The 19,127-nt window shown below is 45.4% G+C and overlaps 1 protein-coding gene across 1 annotated transcript in view; it reads left to right on the top strand.

Moving 5' to 3' along the window:
- The first annotated feature begins 1,465 nt into the window (after window positions 1–1,465).
- LOC138261251 (struthiocalcin-2-like) overlaps window positions 1,466–19,127 on the top strand; it is a 29,663-nt gene continuing 12,001 nt past the window's right edge. Inside the window, exons 1-3 of the mRNA XM_069210022.1 lie at window positions 1,466–1,622; window positions 8,721–8,902; window positions 12,548–12,679. Of these exons, the coding sequence (XP_069066123.1) occupies window positions 1,565–1,622; window positions 8,721–8,902; window positions 12,548–12,679 (372 nt within the window). The 5' untranslated portion in view covers window positions 1,466–1,564. The remainder of the gene's footprint in view (window positions 1,623–8,720; window positions 8,903–12,547; window positions 12,680–19,127) is intronic.

Genomic DNA, 19,127 nt, shown 5'->3' with positions numbered 1-19,127 from the left:
TGCGGGCATGGGTGTAACTTCACTAATGGAACAATATGAAAGCTTCAGGTTAGACACACATGGTGTTTGAAGCCCTGGCTTGTAGCCATGGCATGAGTGTGACATCAGTACTGAAACAATATAGAAGATTCAGGTCAGAGACACACAGTGAGTTAGAGATCCTGGACTGCAGGCATGAGTGTGACTCAGTACTTGAAAAATGTGGAAGCTTCATGTGAGGGGCTACCTAGGTCTAATTTACAAGCGGCTTGTTCCGCTGGTGTGTCGTTTTTTTTGATGCACCAGTAGCACAGACTGCAGGCCCATATCTACAAGGCCACGCAATGCCACTTTGTGTGGCTTTCCATGGCCTTGTAATATTTACAACTGCCTTACTCTGAGCCAAAAAGGCATTCACAGGCATTAAGGAGGCTTTTCCTGCGCAACAACCATGGATTTTGACACATTCCCAGATTTACAAAGATTTGTGAACCTGGTAATGCGTCAAAAGCCTACGCATCCTCAGGGGAGGCGTAATGAGGAGAAATAATTTCTTTCTCGTTTTTTCCTCTTTCTAACTGTGGTGCATTATGCAGCGCACATAGAAGGAGGAGACACCTCCATTGATTGTTTTTGTGCAGGAAGGCGTCCCTTCACGTACAAAAAAAATCTCTCCTACACAGCAGAAACCCTTGCACCAAGGTGCAAGGGTGCTTGCATTGGCGCATGGCAGCCAACTGTGCACCAGTGCAGTGGAAGATGACAGGAATTTGCCATGTCTTATAGATAAGGCACATTGCTGCCCTTTTTTTATGCAGAGCAGTGCTGCAAGAAGCCTTGTGGCGCTGCCCTGCACCAAAATATTGAAAATAAGCCCCCCTGTGTGTTAGAGACCCTAGGTCTGCAGGGATGGCTGTGACCTCATGGGACCTCAGTATTGGAGAACTGTTGATGCTTGAGGTGAGGGTATTAGGTCAATGCAAGATACGCTGCACACGGTGCCACTGTTACAGGACTCAGTCCACCTGTGCTGAAACAATAAAAAATAATATTACGAAATCAGTGTCTTCTTTGTACAGCAGTGTTAAGAATTTACTGCATATTTACTGCTCCATGTCCAAAATGCAAGTTCTAAATGAATAGATTTCTATTAACCTGCACACAACCATAGTTTGTTGACTCAATCACAACCTTACATGTACTCCTCTCTTTACTAAAGTGAGGGAGGCCTTCACTCATGACCTGTCCTCAAATAACATAACAAGAGGTGCATCAGGTCCAGTGTGTGGTGCTTTCCACACTGTAGGCTGTGTCTGTCCTACGCGAGGTGGGGGTTTACATGTTGACACTCCCTGGATGTTTTCAAGTGTTTCTCCACCTTTAGTTAAGCCTGGCTTAGAGATAAAAGTGATACTGGTGATGATAAGGTAGATATCAAAGGTGGCTCAACTACACACTTCTGCAAATTCCTTCTATAAATGGATTTCCCCAAAAGAGGGAAGGAGCAAGCCGTAGGCTGATCTCTAGAGGCGACCATCTTCTGCTGGTGGTTACAGAGGGACAGGACCATCCATCTTCTGGCAAGATGAAATCCCTGCTCATACTATTCACCCTCCTGGGACTGGGGGCGTGCCGCCATCTGGGTAAGAACACAGTGTCTGTTGTATCTTAAGATTGTGCTCAAAAGAGAAGTCCTTCTAGGGACATAGGGCCTTCATCTCCCCGTGCCTTGCAGAGACTGAGGCACAGATGTGCAAAATTGTCACACAAGGTAGTGCCACACCCAAAGTTGCTGTGCTGCATTGTGTTACAGGGAGAGGGTTATCTACGGATATATGGCACTATCCTGCTCTCTCTCTAGCGCCGGTGGACAATCAGGCTGCCAAGGGCTACACACACAAACACCACAAACAAACCATTGCACTGTAGTGCAAAGGTGTCTGGGCGAGTCTAGCATTGGTTTTGCACTGGAAGATTATCCTTCCAGTACAAAATACTGAGTTTAGACTAATTTAACAACTTTTCCCACTTTGGAAGTGTGCTGTACAGTGCAGCACACATGCAAAGCAGGGAAACTTAGGAGAAATACACGATTGTATCCATTTTAATGCCTGCTTTCAAGTGGCATGAATTTGTGACACAAAACTCTGTATACTATTGTTAGTAGATAGCATTCTGCATCAAAAACCATGGGTGGTTGCAAGGGAATGCCCATGTACCACCCATGGAACCCCACCTCGACGCAGAGCTACTCAGAGTAACGCAAATCAGCGCTCTACCTTATAAGCAAAGAAAACAATGTCTGTTTGGAATGATTTGTATGCAGTCATTCATCACACCCTGCTCCAGCCACCAGAAATTAATCATGATATACACTCCCTGGCTTTTTGTCATTTTTCCATGTTTCCACTAACTATGACCTCTATGGGGCCTCAATAATTTGATGCCGAGCCAAAAATCATTTGTACTGACAAATTACTGAATTTAAATCATTTTGGAATATACGGAGACCCTATCCACAAGTGCTGCTCTACCTTGTAGGCACGGAGGGAGACTATGGGTGGCATTATGCCAGGTTAGAAGGCCCTGATGGTTCAACAACGCCAGCTCAGAAGGTGTGTAAGAGTAGACATGTGCCAGCTGAAAGGGTGTCTACTGGAAGTGCCAAGCCAGCTCAGAGGGAGTTTAATGGTAGATCCATGCCAGCAGAGAGGGACTATAAATAGGGAACCCATGGAGGCACAAGCAAAGCATAACTGGACAGTGTGCCACCACCTCATTGGAAAGTCCAGACTTGTTATTTTGATATTTTGGCATTTTCCTGGGCTGCAGACTAGGGGAGCTCCTTACAGAATACATCCAGCTGTTCACATCATGTGGCATCCAGCTCCACACTTAGCTCCAGCTCTACATTTCAATTGATATCTCCAGCTCTACACATCATGCGATGTCTCCAGCTTTACACTTAGCTCAGGTTCTACTCTTCACATGATTTTTCCAGCCCCTTGATATCGCCTGCTCTGCATTTCACTTGATATCTTCAGCTTTCCACTTGATATCTCCAGCTCTGCACATCACTTGATATCTCCAGACTTCACTAAGTATACCAAGCGTTAGACTTTACTTAGCATTGACAGCTCTGCTTTTCATATGTTAGCTCCAGCTCTAACTTCCAATTGATTTCTCCAGCTCTCCACTTCACTTGCTGTCTCCGGGTCTACATGGGTTGCCTTTCCCTCAATTTCTGAACATCAAAGTGTTATCAGACACCACTTTGTGGTGAGACAAGGCACCGAACGTTGTATTCTATATAATGTGCCATGGAGGGAGATTTTCAGGGCCGTGGACTTACAAAACAAATACTTATGAAGGTTCATTGTGTGGGAACAGGCATCTGTGGCAAGTGGTGTGAAGTGCTATGCAGTGACAATCAATGTTAAATTCTATGCAGTGACAGTTGGATCAATGTATGTGAAGTGCTATGCAGTGACAGTGAGATCAATTTATGTGAAGTGCCATGCAGTGACAGTGAGATCAATTTATGTGAAGTGCCATGCAGTGACAGCGAGATCAATTCCTGTGAAGTGCCATGCAGTGACAGTAAGATCAATTTGTGTGGAGTTCCAGGCAGTGAGAGTAAGATGAATTACTGTGAAGTGCCATCCAGTGACAGTAAGAACAATCAATATGGTGTGCCCATGGAACAACAGTGAGATCAATTAATGTGAAGTGCCATACAGTGACAGTCTGACCAATTAATGTGAAGTGCCATGCAGTGTCAGTGTGATCAATCTGTTTGAAGTGCCATGCAGTGACAGTGAGATCAATTCATGGGAAGTGCCATGCAGTGACAGTGAGATCAATTAATGTGAAGTGTCATGCAGTGACAGTGAAATCATTCAATATTAAGTGCCATCAATGACAGTGAGAACATTTCTTGTGTAGTGTCATGCAGTTACAGTGAGATCAATTCATGTGAAGTGCAATGCACTGACAGTAAGAACGGATCACCCCACTTCCCAGTGGCATGCAGAAGCATCAGTCTATGTGAAGTACCAAGCAGTGACAGTGAGAACAATCAATGTGGGGTGTCAATGGAGCAACAGTGAGATCAATTCATGTGAAGTGGCATGCAGTGACGGTGAGATCAATTAATGTGAAGTGTCATGCAGCAACAGTGAGATCAATTCATGTGAAGTGCCATGCAGTGCCCGTGAGATCAACTCATGTGATGTGGCATGCAGTGACAGTGAGATCAATTAATGTGAAGTGCTGTGCACTGGCAGTAAGATCAGATCATCTCGTGGGAAGTGACATGCAGTGACATTGTCTATGTGAAGGGCTAAGCAGTGCCAGTTAAAACAATTAATGGGGTGTGCCCATGGAACAACAGTGAGATCAATTAATGTGAAGTGCCATACAGTGACAGTCAGACCAATTAATGTGAAGTGCCATGCAGTGACAGTGTGATCAATCTATGTGAAGTGTAATGCAGTGACAATGAGATTAATTCATGTGACGTGCCATGTAGTGCCTGTGAGATCAACTCGTGATATTCCATGGAGTGACAGTGAGATCATTTCATGTGAAGTGCTGTCCACTGGCCGTAAAATCAGATCATCCCATGGGACGTGACATGCACTGACTTTGTCTATGTGAAGTGCCATGCAGTGACAGTGAGATCAATTTATGTGAAGTGCCATGCAGTGACAGTGAGATCAATTTTTGAAGTGCCATGCAGTGACAGTGAAGTCATTCAATATGAAGTGCCATCCAGTGACAGTGAGAACATTTCTTGTGTAGTGTCATGCAGTTACAGTGAGATCAATTCATGTGAAGTGCAATGCACTGACAGTAAGAACGGATCACCCCACTTCCCAGTGGCATGCAGAAGCATCAGTCTATGTGAAGTGCCAAGCAGTGACAGTGAGAACAATCAATGTGGGGTGTCAGTGGAGCAACAGTGAGATCAATTCATGTGGCATGCAGTGACAGTGAGGTCAATTCATGTGAAGTGCCATGCAGTGACAGTGAGATTAATTCATGTGAAGTGCCATGTATTGAGAGTGAGGTCAATTCATGTAAAGTGCCATGCAGTGACAATGAGATTAATTCATGTGACGTGCCATGTAGTGCCTGTGAGATCAACTCGTGATATTCCATGGAGTGACAGTGAGATCATTTCATGTGAAGTGCTGTCCACTGGCCGTAAAATCAGATCATCCCATGGGACGTGACATGCACTGACTTTGTCTATGTGAAGTGCCATGCAGTGACAGTGAGATCAATTTATGTGAAGTGCCATGCAGTGACAGTGAGATCAATTTATGTGAAGTGTCATGCTGTGACAGTGAGATCAATCAATGAAGAGTGCCATGCAGTGACAGTGAGTTAATTTCATGTGAAGTGCCATGCAGTGACAGTGAGATCATTTCATGTGAAGTGCCATGCAGTGACATTAAGATCATTTCATGTGAAGTGCCATGCAGTGACAGTAAGATCATTTCATGTAAAGTGCCATGCAGTGACAGTAAGATCATTTCATGTGAAGTGCCATGCAGTGATAGTAAGATCATTTCATATAAAGTGCTGTGCATTGGCAGTAGGTACAGATCGCCCCAGGGAAAGAATGTAATGGCTCTGAGTCTAAAACAATTGCCAAGCCCTTCACTGAATAAGGGGCTTCATTGTGCACCACACATAGCAGAGAGAATCGTAGGTGCAGAGAGCAGGGGTTCCCAACCTGTGGTCTGGGGACCCCCGGGGGACCATGAAGGCTTCTCAGGGGCTTTGCGACTGCTTAGAAAATTAAATAATATTAACAGATTAATAAAGTCTATATAAATGAAGTGGCCAAATATGCAATTGAAATGTTTAAAGTATATTGTGAATGTGCAGAGATTTTGAAATTGGAGACTAAAAATTTAATTAGTATCCTCAGATTGATTTGTGGGAGCGGTGCAGGTGCATCAAACCGCATATATGATGGATGATGTGTGGCTTCAATTAAGTTTAGAAAAACCTTCCAATTAATTTTTAAAATGTTTTATATTTGTTTGCAAAACAAAAAAAATTTGTTAGCATTTGTGTATGTGCTGGATGAATGCTTTTTTCTGTATTTTTTGTGTATTGTTTTGCCTTTCAAATCATCAACAATGGTTAGGCCGGGGTTCTCAGATTCCAGTAATGGCTAAGTGGGGGTCCCTGGACTCCCGTAATGATTCAGTGGGGATCCTCAGGTTCCAATAATGATAAAGTGGGGATCCACAGAAGTCAAAATGTTGAGGACCACTGCATTGAGCATCCTAGGGTCCGGAGTTGGTGCTTGCAAAAGGGGAGCAGCATGAGGACATAAAAGCTAGTAAAGTTCAGATCTGAGTAGAAGTAAAAGGATGGAAATTGACGTCTTCATGAACAGATACTTCTCTGGGAGGCTGGCAGAGGGTTAGCATGCAAGTGTTTGTCTCCTCGTTTCAGCCAGGTCTGCCCAATGCCCTCACCTGTTTGACACTGTTTTCATCATTTCATCATTTTCATTGAAGTTGGTCCAGAGCTAAGATTTTTGTAGGCTTCTTGTGGGCTATATTCCCTGGATTTGATGGTCTTTCCCTACTCCGTGTGTATATTATTTCCACAAAACCTTGATAAAAAGTGACACAGAACTGATATTTTTGTTGGCATTCTTTTCTGAGAGGCCAGGATTGATGGGGCATTGGCCCTGAACTCAATTCAGGCTTGAGCCGGGTAATGCCTAGTGACGTGCATGATGAGAAGCTCACACTGATGAGGAGGACTCTGAGGGGGCTCTGTCAAGGGCAGTCCATGAAAATGAATGGAAGTGTCATGTAAAAACATGGTGCCTACTAGGCAAGGATAAGGGAGTTCTCAAAAGAAGTATAACACAGTGAGGATGGGTCTAACACTAGAAATATCACTAAGGTAATGATGGATTCAATGATGGGTTCCATTTAGTGATGGGGAGCTCAAGAAGAACATTTGACATTTCTCAACCATGTGAAAAGATGGACAAGCCATATAAGGATCTCAAAGTTCTTTATTCACTGGTTCATCAGTATGTTAGGTTTACAATGTTCTTTGCCCATTTGGCCCATCCTCACACAGAAGACCCTTTGCCCTTTTAGCCCTTCTTCACCCCATGTGCTCTAGTTCACAAGCGCTACTCGCTAATTGGCCAATGTTTGTGTTTGATTCAAAAATCCAGTCTCCCTCCTGGCCTATCCCCATGTATAATTAAATAAGCCCTGCTCCCTATTGGTGTGTCTGCATGTATGATTCACAAGGCATGTAATCCTAGTGGCCATTCTCTTACTTAGCTATGTTCCAGTAGAAGCGCTGTGATATGTCTCTTGTGACTTATCTTGTCAGCTTCATAAATGTCCGCAATGTGGATTAACCCACCATTTTTATGTGTGAAAATGACAAGTATTTAATGTTTTGTACTCAACAGAAAACCACCTTGCTGTTACTTTATAATCTCAGGCAGCTACCCACAAACTATACCAGCCCCTAGAAGCCTACACTGATGATTGGCCAATTGGCAAACGTAACAGCCGGGACCCTCAGGGCAGTCCCTAACATTATAATATTGCAACTTTTAGTGACATACTAATCCATTAACCTCATTCCTTTTTTACTCGATTTTCCCCTGTGTTGTCATTCTCCTGGTCCCTCTTTTCCATCTCTCTTCTCCCCTCTTAGCAACTTGAGGTGACCTTAGGAAGTCATAAAGCTCTGCATGGCTTGGGAGGGCACACCGTGGTGACATTGCGTAGTGAAAATGGAGGACAAGATCTGGAAGGGGTGTCACGCGTGAATAAGAAAAGAACAATAAAAGTGCATTGTCAAGCTATCTCTACATAGTTTGATTTGGCTGACATGGGCATTCATCCATGGTCATTCATTGTGGTCTCTGTGATCTGTAGCCCTTCATATTGAATGTCTAACAAGGTTTATAGTGACAAAATGGGCGATATCCTGTCAATTAGCTCGCATGACATCTGGTACCTGAAGGGGAATGAATGGTGTAATGCCCTCTTCAGATGGGGACTTGACTTTCCATAGAAGTGATCCAGGACCCTTAAGCCTTGGGCACAGGAGGAGGAACCTATGGCCTCATCCAGAATGAAGTATTTTTAAGACACTTTGCATTCAAAAGGGGAAGGAAGCATTGCCACGCCCTGCTTGCTTTAGTCTCCTCTCTAGTACAGCAGATAAAGTGTTAATGACCTCACCTCGCCTGCTCATGAGGTCATCCTCTCTTTTGTGAGTGAGGAGTAGCTGTGCTGGGACTATTTGAATGCCCATGACATGGTAGTCGAAACCTTCTTAAACACTTCAACACTCCTACATCACCACAAATGTCTAAACTTCTTATACAGGACAGGAATAGTCTACAATATTGGTGTGGGGGGCCAAGAGTGTAGCCCCACACCTGGTGGACTGTCAGCAGAACTGGTCATGAGATGTGTCTTACAAATGCTGGGATTTTTGATATGTAAGTAGCATGTGGAAAAAAGCAACTCAATTGGAAGTACCCTGCACTAGTGAGCATTCTTGATAGGAGGTTAATGAAGGTGGTAGTTGTTCCCCTTCTGGGACATGCCTTTGGTCCAGTGCAAGGGACATCTGCAGTGATGGTGACATTCCATGTCACAAGACTTGCATTAGAACCAAAAGTCAATTCAGCATCATGAGAGTTTCTTTACCATTGATTTCTGCAGAAGTAATGACGGAAGATGCCATGGTGGAGGAGGAGGAGGAGGCCTCAGCATCAGAACCGTGCGAGAAAATGAACATCTCTGATACCACCTGGTGCCCCGTACGTGGAATCCAGAGCTGGCGCCGGTTTGGTAACACCTGCTACAAACTTTTCACTTACAAGTTTACATTCAACAGAGCTGAGGTATGTAAAGTACATAACTCTCTTCTTTAAAGAGCAAATTTTCTGTTCTGTAAATAGTTCTTATCTCTCTAGAGCAGAGGTCTTAAACATTTTTTGCTCTGAGTCCACCTAAGCAAAATGTTTTGAAGTCAGGCCCCTCTCCAAACATTTATGGCAACAATAGGGGAGCGGGAGGGGCAAGGCTGAGATGGTTTCAGAGGTATTTTTCCGTAGCCCATAATCCACACTATATGTGAGACTTCTAAAAGTGCAAATATATCAAACAAAAACAGAAACTGGCCAAAAGCAGTAGGCCTCATAATTGGGGTGTCGTGAGTCGGGGTACCGGCTGCACTAATGGCAGCCGCAACCCTGAGAAGAAGGCTGCCTCTTTCACCCTTTCCCCTCATGCCTGGGCATCACTCCAATCTTTTAAAAAACTCTGTCTTGAGAAGGAATGAGCTCCCATGCAGTGTCTACTCCTTGCAGCAAGGATGCCCTCAGCCCTAACACTAGCAAGGAAATGAGTTCCTTGTCGCCTTGTGTAACGGCAGGCAGTCATGGTTCTGATGCAGTGAACCCTCACAGTCCTGGGCTCCTGTGCTACTGTTTCTGCTTCACTAATGATAGTTATTGCCTTGAGAAGCAGACAGTCTCCTCTATCTTGTGCTAACGACATGGGCCTCTATCTTGCACCACCATCTTACTGCCATCTCTCTGAGATCCAGCTAAGATAGCGCCTCTGCTTCAATGTTTGCCTCTGTTGGGCCATTTATCCTAGGCACAAAGCAAGGCTGGCAAAACAAATGTGTACTGGGCCTTAAGACAAGCAAGGCAGCATAGTCCAACAGCCATAACTGGGGTTTAGTTGTCCTTTAACACCATTTAGCCATGGTGCCACTGCACCTGTAGCACTAATGATAGCTCCAGCCCTGCAAAGTAGGCCACTCCACTGGGCTATCACTCCTAGGCCTGACGCCCAAAGCAGGCTGTCTGCCTCTTTCTTTAAAAGAAAAGGGGGGGGAGTTCCATCTCTCACCCCACGTTGCTTGTGCCATGTTCCCTGTGAGCAAGGACGACCTTGCCCCTAAAACTAGCAAGGAAAATGGCTCCAACGTTTTGCTAGTGAGACAGCCTAAACTGCCCTCACAACCCTGGCCCACAGCCCACGGCATCTGCTGCATCAGTGGCTCTTTTAAAAAAGAGCCCTAATAACTCCCCTCCATCCTCAAGACATCTCTCAGAGGAAACTGTCTCTGTCATATGTAAACTAAAAAAGTATCTCCCATTTAGAGTCCCTTCATCAGGGCCATCCCTTTAATGCTGTCCAAGGATTTCACGAATTTACTCATTCACTGGGGCCATTTCTCAGCGGGCTGATGGTACAGGACAATCGGAGCTCAGCATCTGAAGGTGGCCTTGCCGGCCTCCTCCCTGTAAACACCTGGACTCACCTTAAAGAACATCTGCACGTAAACAGAGGCTGAAATGGACAGGATCTGTGAGCATCCACATGGCCATGCTTTTTTCATTTTACAAAAGCAGCTCCCATAACTGTTTGTTACAAAACGCATTCCTGGAGAGTTAATGAGGCCCTGGACGTACCCCTGCGTAAAGTGTGGATGGAGAGCGGGGTTGGGATGGGAAAGGGTTTTCCTGTGCTGTGAAGCTCAGGGGAGGACAGGGCACAAAGCTAAGGAGGAGAGAGGCCTTCTCACCAGGGTGCCTGCTCCCTGAAAGAAATGTACATGTGTGCAGTATGTTATTTACCAAATGTAATGCTGGCTGGGGCCAGTGTAGGCTTTAATTGATGGAGTCACTTGAAGCTTCATGGTGACGATGAGTCATTCTTTTTGATACATAATATCAGGGTGTTCTCTAATGCCTGGGTGTTCTAAGCTGAGTTATAGAAAATTACCTTTTGATAGACACAAACATGTTTACACTATGTAAAATGACCTATTACTAAATTATATACATCGAAAACTCTTCTTTTATCTTTAAACACCTTATCATTTTGCAACCTTATACTATGTACAATACCATTTTAAAATAATGACATGCATATTTACAGCGCTTTATGTTCCAGGCTGGGACATCATAACACTATCAGTAAAGAAGTCAATATTCCTCCCATCTGAAGTGTTTACATTAACCAAATAAATTTGATAATGTAAAATAATGTATTTCCAATTAATTTGCCACTTGTGGCAGGGTCAAAAATGTGGCTAAAAGCAACAAAATGTTCTATATGTGTCTTGTTTTATATTTTCAGTCAATTGCATATAAAATAATGCACAAACCTTAAACGAAAAATGCATGCAAGTTAAGCTAATCGAAGTAAATATGTTTGTATATATTTTGAAAGCACTACAAGGGCTGCATGTAAATGAAGACAGCCTGGAAATGTACCAGTAAAGAAAGTCCTGGTCCCAGGACATCCTCATTTACAAGTACTTGTTGAGGCAATTGCACCTCCTGGGAATGTAGTCATGGACCCCCGGGAGGGTTGGGGTACACGCCACAGTTTGAAGACCACCACTCCAGAGATAGGGCAGGTCCTACATAACCAGTGAATATGGACAGTACAATATGTGCCTTCAAAAAGGATTTTATTGATAGAGGTGCAAATTACATGGCAATGTCATCTTTAATTGCCCCCCTTAGCAATGAGACAATGTATCATGGCATCTAAAAGGTGGCCCAGCGCTCCTCTTGGTGTCTCTATCAGATCCCAGAAGAGATGAGACCAGCCAAGGATTGTTCCCCATGGTAAAGCAAAGTTTCAATCAAGGGCTCGGGAACTTAGCTCAGCAAACAAGGTCCTTTCCTAGAGGGCGAGCTAGACACAGGTCATGAAAGGAACCAGTCCCTTGGCATAGGGTTGGGGGACTTCAAATGAACCATAAAGGGGTTCGCTATTGATGTCCAGATACGTAGAGGAACGAGCAACCCGGGAAGCTCTTTGGGAGCTAGAACCATCAGTGAGTCCTCATCAGATGTAGACACATTCTCCTCCTTGGAGGTTGATCTGGGGAGATTTAGGGGGTTATTTAGAGTTTGGTGGATGTCCCGATTGCTAAATTTAGAGGGTGTATGGATCAATGCACAACAAATAGCGGAGCGAGACATATCCCACTGGTATGTTGCTTTTTTTTTTAGCATGGGACTCTTCTAAAAATGTCTTGTAAGATACTGGCAGGAATTCAGCAGACTTTTAGGCATTAGATACACGGCCCTTTAACACACACCCCTCCTGAGCCCCACCCCCTCAAAGCTTCCTCCTGCAGCCACATGTAGTCAGACTGTGCAGCCCATGCATGGCCTCACTCCCCTTCTGTGAAGTCTTGCCTCCCTCTTTCTGCATTAAAAGATGGAGCAGTGGTTTAAAGAGGCAGGAGCCTCCTGAATGATGCATTTGACATTTAAGATGGCGCCCTGTGTCTGTGTCAGCACGGTGCGCCTGCGCAAACACGCCCGCTGTAATCCAGCCTCAATGGGACAGGTGCATGTGAGTTGTTTCAAAGAAGACATTTGTGAGCAAATCTAACATAAGCCCCTGTCCAGGTGCGCTGTTTCATATTATAAAGATCTTCCTCTTCAATTATAGGACTATCAGGTGTGTCACGTGGCGTGTTAACACCTTGTCCCCCCTTTCTTTGCCAGTCGTTCTGCAGCAGGCGCATCCGACGTGGTCACCTGGCCTCTATACATCGCCAACAGCTCAACAGAAAACTTAGACGTTTGTTTCCCTGCGGGATGAGACATGTCTGGGTGGGAGGACGCTACTTACCACAGGTACGTTTATCATCACACCTTTGTACTGTCAGAGCGCCTGGGGTCGGGGACACTCAAGCCTAGAAGAACGCCCCCTCTCCGATCCCAGGCCTATGACTTTTGAGATTGGTTGAAACCTGCGCGGTCAATTTGCATTCTGTGATGTAGGTAGTTTGGGGCATATTTACAAGAAACTGGCACATCATTTTTCTTGCGTCACCCCTGCCCCACCTAATGACACCATGGATGCACCGTATTTACAATACAGCGCACCATGGCGCATGTTAAGCCAATAGTGTAAAAATGATTGACGCTATTGTGGTGCATTGCTGCACTAGCATGAAAATTTTGGACGCTAGTGCAGCAAAGTGCAAGGAGGCCCACTGATTAAAATGGGTGCGTCACTTTAACGCCTGCTTTGAGCAGGCGTTAAACATGACGCCAAAAATGGTGCAGTGAAATCTTGTAAATTTAATTGCGCCATTTTTGCGTGCCTCCTAACGCCAGAATACCCCCCTTGCGTACATTATGCCTGAAGCATTGCATTTGTAAACATGGCGCAGCGAAAATTGCCTGCTTGAGCCACATTAGCGTAAAAAAATATGACGGTAGTGTGGCACAGGGAGGCACTAGGGCCTTGTAAATCTAGCCCTTTACCTCTACACTTTAAGCTTATCCAGAGACATTTATGTTCGTCCATGAACTATGCAAGTGCTATTAAAGGAAATACTGAGGGACAGGACTGTCAGACATGATGGCCTGCAAGCAAACTTTCCAAACAAGCAGGAGTTTGTTTATGAAAAACAAAAAGCTGAAGGTCCCGCATGCTTACAGTTTTCTCCCAGGGTGGCGGGGTCATTATATTTTTCCTGTCCCTTTCAGCCAGGTTTTACTCTAAATAAGGTAGACAGTACAAAGTCCTTCCTTCAAAGGCCCCTACTCCGTCAGACCAGCAGAGGACATATTCTGCTGAGGAACCACAAGCAAAGGAATGGGGCTAAAATTAGTTGAACTGAATGTCAATGGAATATGAATTACATTTCCCAGTATATCAGAGATACACATATGGGCATCAAAGACACAGAAGAAAAAACCTCACAGAAATATTTATTTGTTGACTTTATTGCAAACATTGTAAGAAATAAGACACTGAATAAGCAGAGATATTTTGTTACCTCCATTCTTGCGACCTACGGATCGATCATTTCACAGCTCCACGTTAATACTCATTTTCCAAACAGGGGAGGTGGATCAACTGTTGAGATTTCAGAACTAATTTGGGGGGTTCTCTTTAAATTATCATTTTCTGGCTGTAAGTCAGACATAGCCTACGTGCTATGTGATGGCTCTCACAACAGAAGCAATAGTTCTGGCTCCTAGCACACGTATCCAACACTGGGACACAATGAAGCATGAGATCACAGCACCTGGCTGTCATCAGCATTCCTGAACAGTCATCAGACACAGACAAAAGTGCTGCCATGCTTAGAAACCTTGACACCTTTAACAATAGAAACCTATGACCTATCCCTTACTCATACCATCTGCCCGTTGTCATCACTCAGGAAGAACTAATCAGCAGCCCTTTGCTAAAAAGGCACTCACAGAAGTTCTTTGGGTAGCCTTTTCTCTATTCTCCCTCACTTTAGTTCTGGTTGTCCGCCCTCCCTCCACAGGGATGCAGTCAATACAAGCCCACTGTGCAGGGAAGCTGTATCTAATTTCCATCACACCTTGCAAAACGCATCCCACTGGTCCATGCACTCAGACTTTCATCACACAAGGCGTCTTACTACTACGTACTTGCTAAATACCCACTTCACATACACACACGGAAACTGGGAGTCATATAAAACCCTCTTCGGGCCATCTGAGATGATCTATCTGGAGTCTCCTCTTCTGCTCATCAGAGACTTCTTATGATCCAGACCTCCCCCCATTTTGCTAATTGCCAGATCCCTTTGACCCCTTTGTTAACCATCAACCATTCTTCCTGACTTCAGCCATCTGAGTTTCTCAAACTCTTTCTGCTATCCTTCACAGACCACACTCATTTGCACCTATCCAGCTCAAAACTCCTCTGTCAAGTTTCAGACCCTATGCCCTGAGATCTACCATCAGACTACTGTGCCAGTATCAGACAGTGTCTTTAATCACTCAATGGTAAGAGTGTAACAGTCCTAGTTTTTTATTCCTATTGCATGCTCTGATTTTTCAGCAAATGCTTACCAGTTCTATACATGGGCTGAAGAGGTGGGGTTTCTCAGAGTTGGCAGCATCAGAAGCGTGAATAAAAACTTTTTACAAGAGTGATATGCTAATACATATTGCATAGACTCACATAAGTGTCCTCCTGCTCCTGGTCTTCTTTCTTCTCTTCTAGGTCCTTCTATGCCTTAAGTTCTCATTTTCTGGGCTGTTTTGGTCCTCCTGATCCTCATCCTCCCCCTGGTCTCACTAGTTCTGGTCACCCTGGTGTTGGTGTCCGTAGTGCTCCTGGTTGTAGTCCTTCCTGACCATGATCTTCCTGGCCCTGCCCCTAGCTCATCCTTGTATTAGCCCTTCCCGCACCTCATGATCCTGGCAATGCTGATCCTCACCTGAATCCTGCTGGTATGCTGGGTCCTTATCCACCTAGCCCTGTGGTCCTCGTTTTCCTAGGGCCAGCACTGCTATTCTTCTTTGTTTGGGTTTGCCTTTCGTCCACCTGCTCCTGACACGACTAGATCTTTGGTTCCTCCTCCAACATGTAATGATACTCTTGGACCTGGTTCTCCTGCTTGTTGTTATCCTGGTCATACATGTCACTTTGTCACGTTTGTCCTTGTTCGAGTTATCATCTTCTTAGCCACCCGGCTTGGTCATTATGGATGCTTTCACCCTGGTTTCCTAGTGGTGGTCCTCATTTTCCTCCTCATCCTGCTCTTTGATGTCCTTTTGTTTCTGGTCCTCCTTGTATGGATCTTTGTATGCTTAATCCTCTTGATCCTAGTTGTACTGGCCATCCTAGTCCTTCCAAGCCCAATTCTCTTACCTCCTCCTTTCCTTTGCTGCTTCTCTTGACCCTCGTCCTTTTGACCTGGTTCTTCTACTCCTTTTTACCCTGCTCCTTCTTACCCTGTTCATCTGATTCCTAGTATATCAGTTCCTGGTCCTGCTGGCCCTCTTGATTTCCCTGGCCTTTTGTGTCCTGGCCCTCTTGGGTCTTGCCCCTTTAGCCCTTCTCTTTCTGGTTTGGATCATCCTTGGCCTCATGGCCCTGAGCCTTGTATTCATGGTCCTCACTGCACTAATGGTCTGGGCCCTCCTGGTCCTGGTTCTTTTTGTTTGGGCCCTTCAGAATCTTGTAATTTTGGTCCTGCTCCTCCTGTACATCGATGTCCAGTCCCCTTAGTCGTCGTGGCTGTTCTGGTCCACTTGATCTTCCTCACCCTGGTCCTCCCACCCCACTCTTTCTGCTTCAGTTTGTACTCTGGACCCAAGTCCTATGGTTATGGTCCCCTTGGCACTCTAAAGGCCCGTTTCTGGTCATCTTGATAAGGATCCTTCTAAACCTTCTTGCTCTGGTCCTGTTCCTCCTGGCTGTGGCCCACCTGGTATTCTTGGCACAGGTCCCCGAATTTCCCTTGTTTAGTCTGCCCCCTGGTAGTATTGGCCTCAATCTGGTATTCCTGGAACTGGTTCTTATCCTTCTGGCCCTGGTCTTCCTTCACCTTGTCCTTGTGCTTCTTCACAAACTCCTGCTTTATCTGGTTTGCCTGGGCCTGGCGATCCTGTTGCTTATCTTTCTTGCAATCCTGTTCTTAGCCCTGTGGCCTAGACCTCCAGGCTGTGATCATCCTGGTCCTGATGTCCCTGCTCCTCATTCTCTCTACCCTGGTCCTCCTGGTCCTGATACTCAAAGTCCTGATCCTCTTTGCCCTGATATTCTAGCTCCCCATAGTCTTTTATTTCCTAGTCATCTTAGAGCACTTCCTTCTGGCTCTAGTTGCCATAAATCTTCCCTTTTGGCCATCCTGGTCTCTTGTATCCTGGCCCTCATAGTCTTTCTGTCTGATGTGGGTTGTCATGATCTTCCTGGATATTTCTCTTGTCATTTTAGTCCTACTAGTACTGCAGCCATTGATCCTGGACCTCTTGATCCAGGTTCTCTTTGTTTGGGTCCTTCTGAGACTTGCCATTTTGGTCCTAGTCCTCTTGGCCACCACTGTCAAGGCCCCTTGCTCTGCCACACTTGGTAATCCGAGCTCTGGTCTCCTAGATCCTAATCTTCATCGACATTAGCCCTTTTCCAGTCCTCCTAGTAATGATACTTTTAGTTCAACTAGTCCTTTTTGCTCTGGTCTTCAAGGTGGCCTTGGTACTGGTCCCCTTGGTCTTCCTAGTTCCTATCCTTCGTATCCTCATTTCCTGGTTCTGTTTGCCATTGCCCTGCAGGTCCTGATTTTCATAGTCTTCTTCAATCTGGTCCTGTTCCTCCTAGCCCTAGTCCACTCGCTCCTTGCCCAAATGGTTCGGCATGCAAGCCTTAGAACATATTGACCCTGTACGTACTGGTAAGGCTGGTTATCATTCCCACGTACTCCTTCACCTAGTTCTTGGTACCCCAGGTCAAGAAAGGTCTCATATTTCACAAGTTCCCAGTCCTGGACCTTTTCACTCCCCTCACCCTAATTCTCCTCCATCACACCTGGTTTGCATGCTCCTAATCCTTCTGCTTCTGGTTCTCCTGGTCCATGCAGTCCTGTTCTTAGTTCTGGTACTCCTTTGTCTGAGCCTCATGAATTGGATATAGGATCCCCCAGAGTCTGACCCTCATGGAGCTTCTTATCCTGGCCCCACTGGGCTTAGATTTCCTGGTCCTTTATATCACCCCAGTCATCCTAATCTAGGGTCTCCGTGTCTAGCTAGCCCAGATCCTTTCTGGTCGTAGTCTTCCTGGTACTGGTCAATTAACTTCTGGCCCCTTCGTCCTCCTTGATCTGACGTCTGTGGTCTTGGCCCACCTGTCTCTAGTCTTTCTTTCCATTTGTCTCCTGGCACTGGTCCTCTTTGGTCTGTCTACCTGGATCTGCTACTCCTAACTCTGGCCCTCCTCGTTCCTCTGATCCTGGTTGACGCTCCTAGGCCCTCCTAGACCTCATCTTCGTTATGGTCCTTGGCCTTCTGTTCCTTCTGATCCCAGTGTTTCTGTTTCTTCGGGGCCTCATCTATTGGGCTGAGATTCCCTTCTTCCACATCCTCCTGGCCCTTTTGATCTTTCTCACCTGGGTCTTGGTAATCCTGAAGTCCTGTTTTTCCTTGTCCTGTTCTTTATCATCTATTTGTTCCTGGCCCCCTCTGGCATTGATAACCCTGATTCCTGTAGATTATTTCTCCCTGGGCCTGGTTTTGCTTGTCCTGGTCCTCTTGGCTGTGGTCACCCTAGCCCTCCGGGTGGTCCTCCTTCTGGCGCTTATTCTCCTACTTGTCATCATCCTGCTCCTACTGGTGTTACGTGGTTCCCCATCTTAAAAATAGGACTGCATGTCAGGATGGCAGCACCACAGAGTATTGTGTGGTTATATAGAGTCTAGATGTTTCTACCAAAACCCTGTGTCTAAATCTGAGAGCATAGTGGGTGTTACCCGCTGCCTTGCCCAACCTAAGCGATTATCCCCAACCTCATATCTGACTCAAACAGCAGGGGTCTGCCTGTGATGCAGATGGCAATCTCCTTGAGAGGCTGATATATCACCTCCAACATCAGTGAAGCTGTTGGTCGCAAGGAAAAGAGTCCCAGGATGTTCATGACCAAAATGCCCTCAATCCCCCTTAGATCTAAGTGTAGGTTATATAATGATGCATACATCGTTTGGACAGCAGGTCTGATGCTGTGTCTCGGAGATAGAAGCTTACTCCTGACTGGCAATACAAGGTAGCATATCATGTTCTGTATGTGCCAGCCTTGGATAAGGAGTACAGATTACACATGGTGCACGGCTGATTAAATGTGCAGCATCAACCTTGCCTTCCTAGAAGAAGAAGTTTATAGAATATGTAAAAATAAATGCTAAAGGTAGGTTCTATAAAATACAAGTAAACAAAGACACAAGTCATGAAACTATGCCAGGACATTGATGCCCAACCCGGGTACTGAAAGGGCCTCACAACATTGGACCTAATCCTTCCTTCCCCGGACCTCCTCCACAAAGGCTTTAGTCAGGTACAGCCTCAAATCCTGTCACCCAGATTTTTTTTAAAGTTAATGATTTGTTTTGCTGGGACAGCACTCTCAAGAACAGAAATGAGGGCTCAGTAGGGACAGGGCCTTGCCCACTTAAAACACTGCTTGGCAAGTTAAAAATCAAAACCACCATTTACAAGGTATATTGTGCAGGTGACACGTCAGAGTGGCTGAACGGCTCATCGGATCAATAAGCATTTGTGCCTGAAACCTACTCTGCTGGGTGAATACTGTGAACAGGTG

Source organism: Pleurodeles waltl, chromosome 2_1 (genome assembly GCF_031143425.1).
Source record: "Pleurodeles waltl isolate 20211129_DDA chromosome 2_1, aPleWal1.hap1.20221129, whole genome shotgun sequence".
NCBI classification, from domain to species: Eukaryota; Metazoa; Chordata; class Amphibia; order Caudata; family Salamandridae; genus Pleurodeles; species Pleurodeles waltl.
Note: the sequence above shows the minus strand (reverse complement) of the source record. Positions and strands in the feature narration are given on the sequence as shown.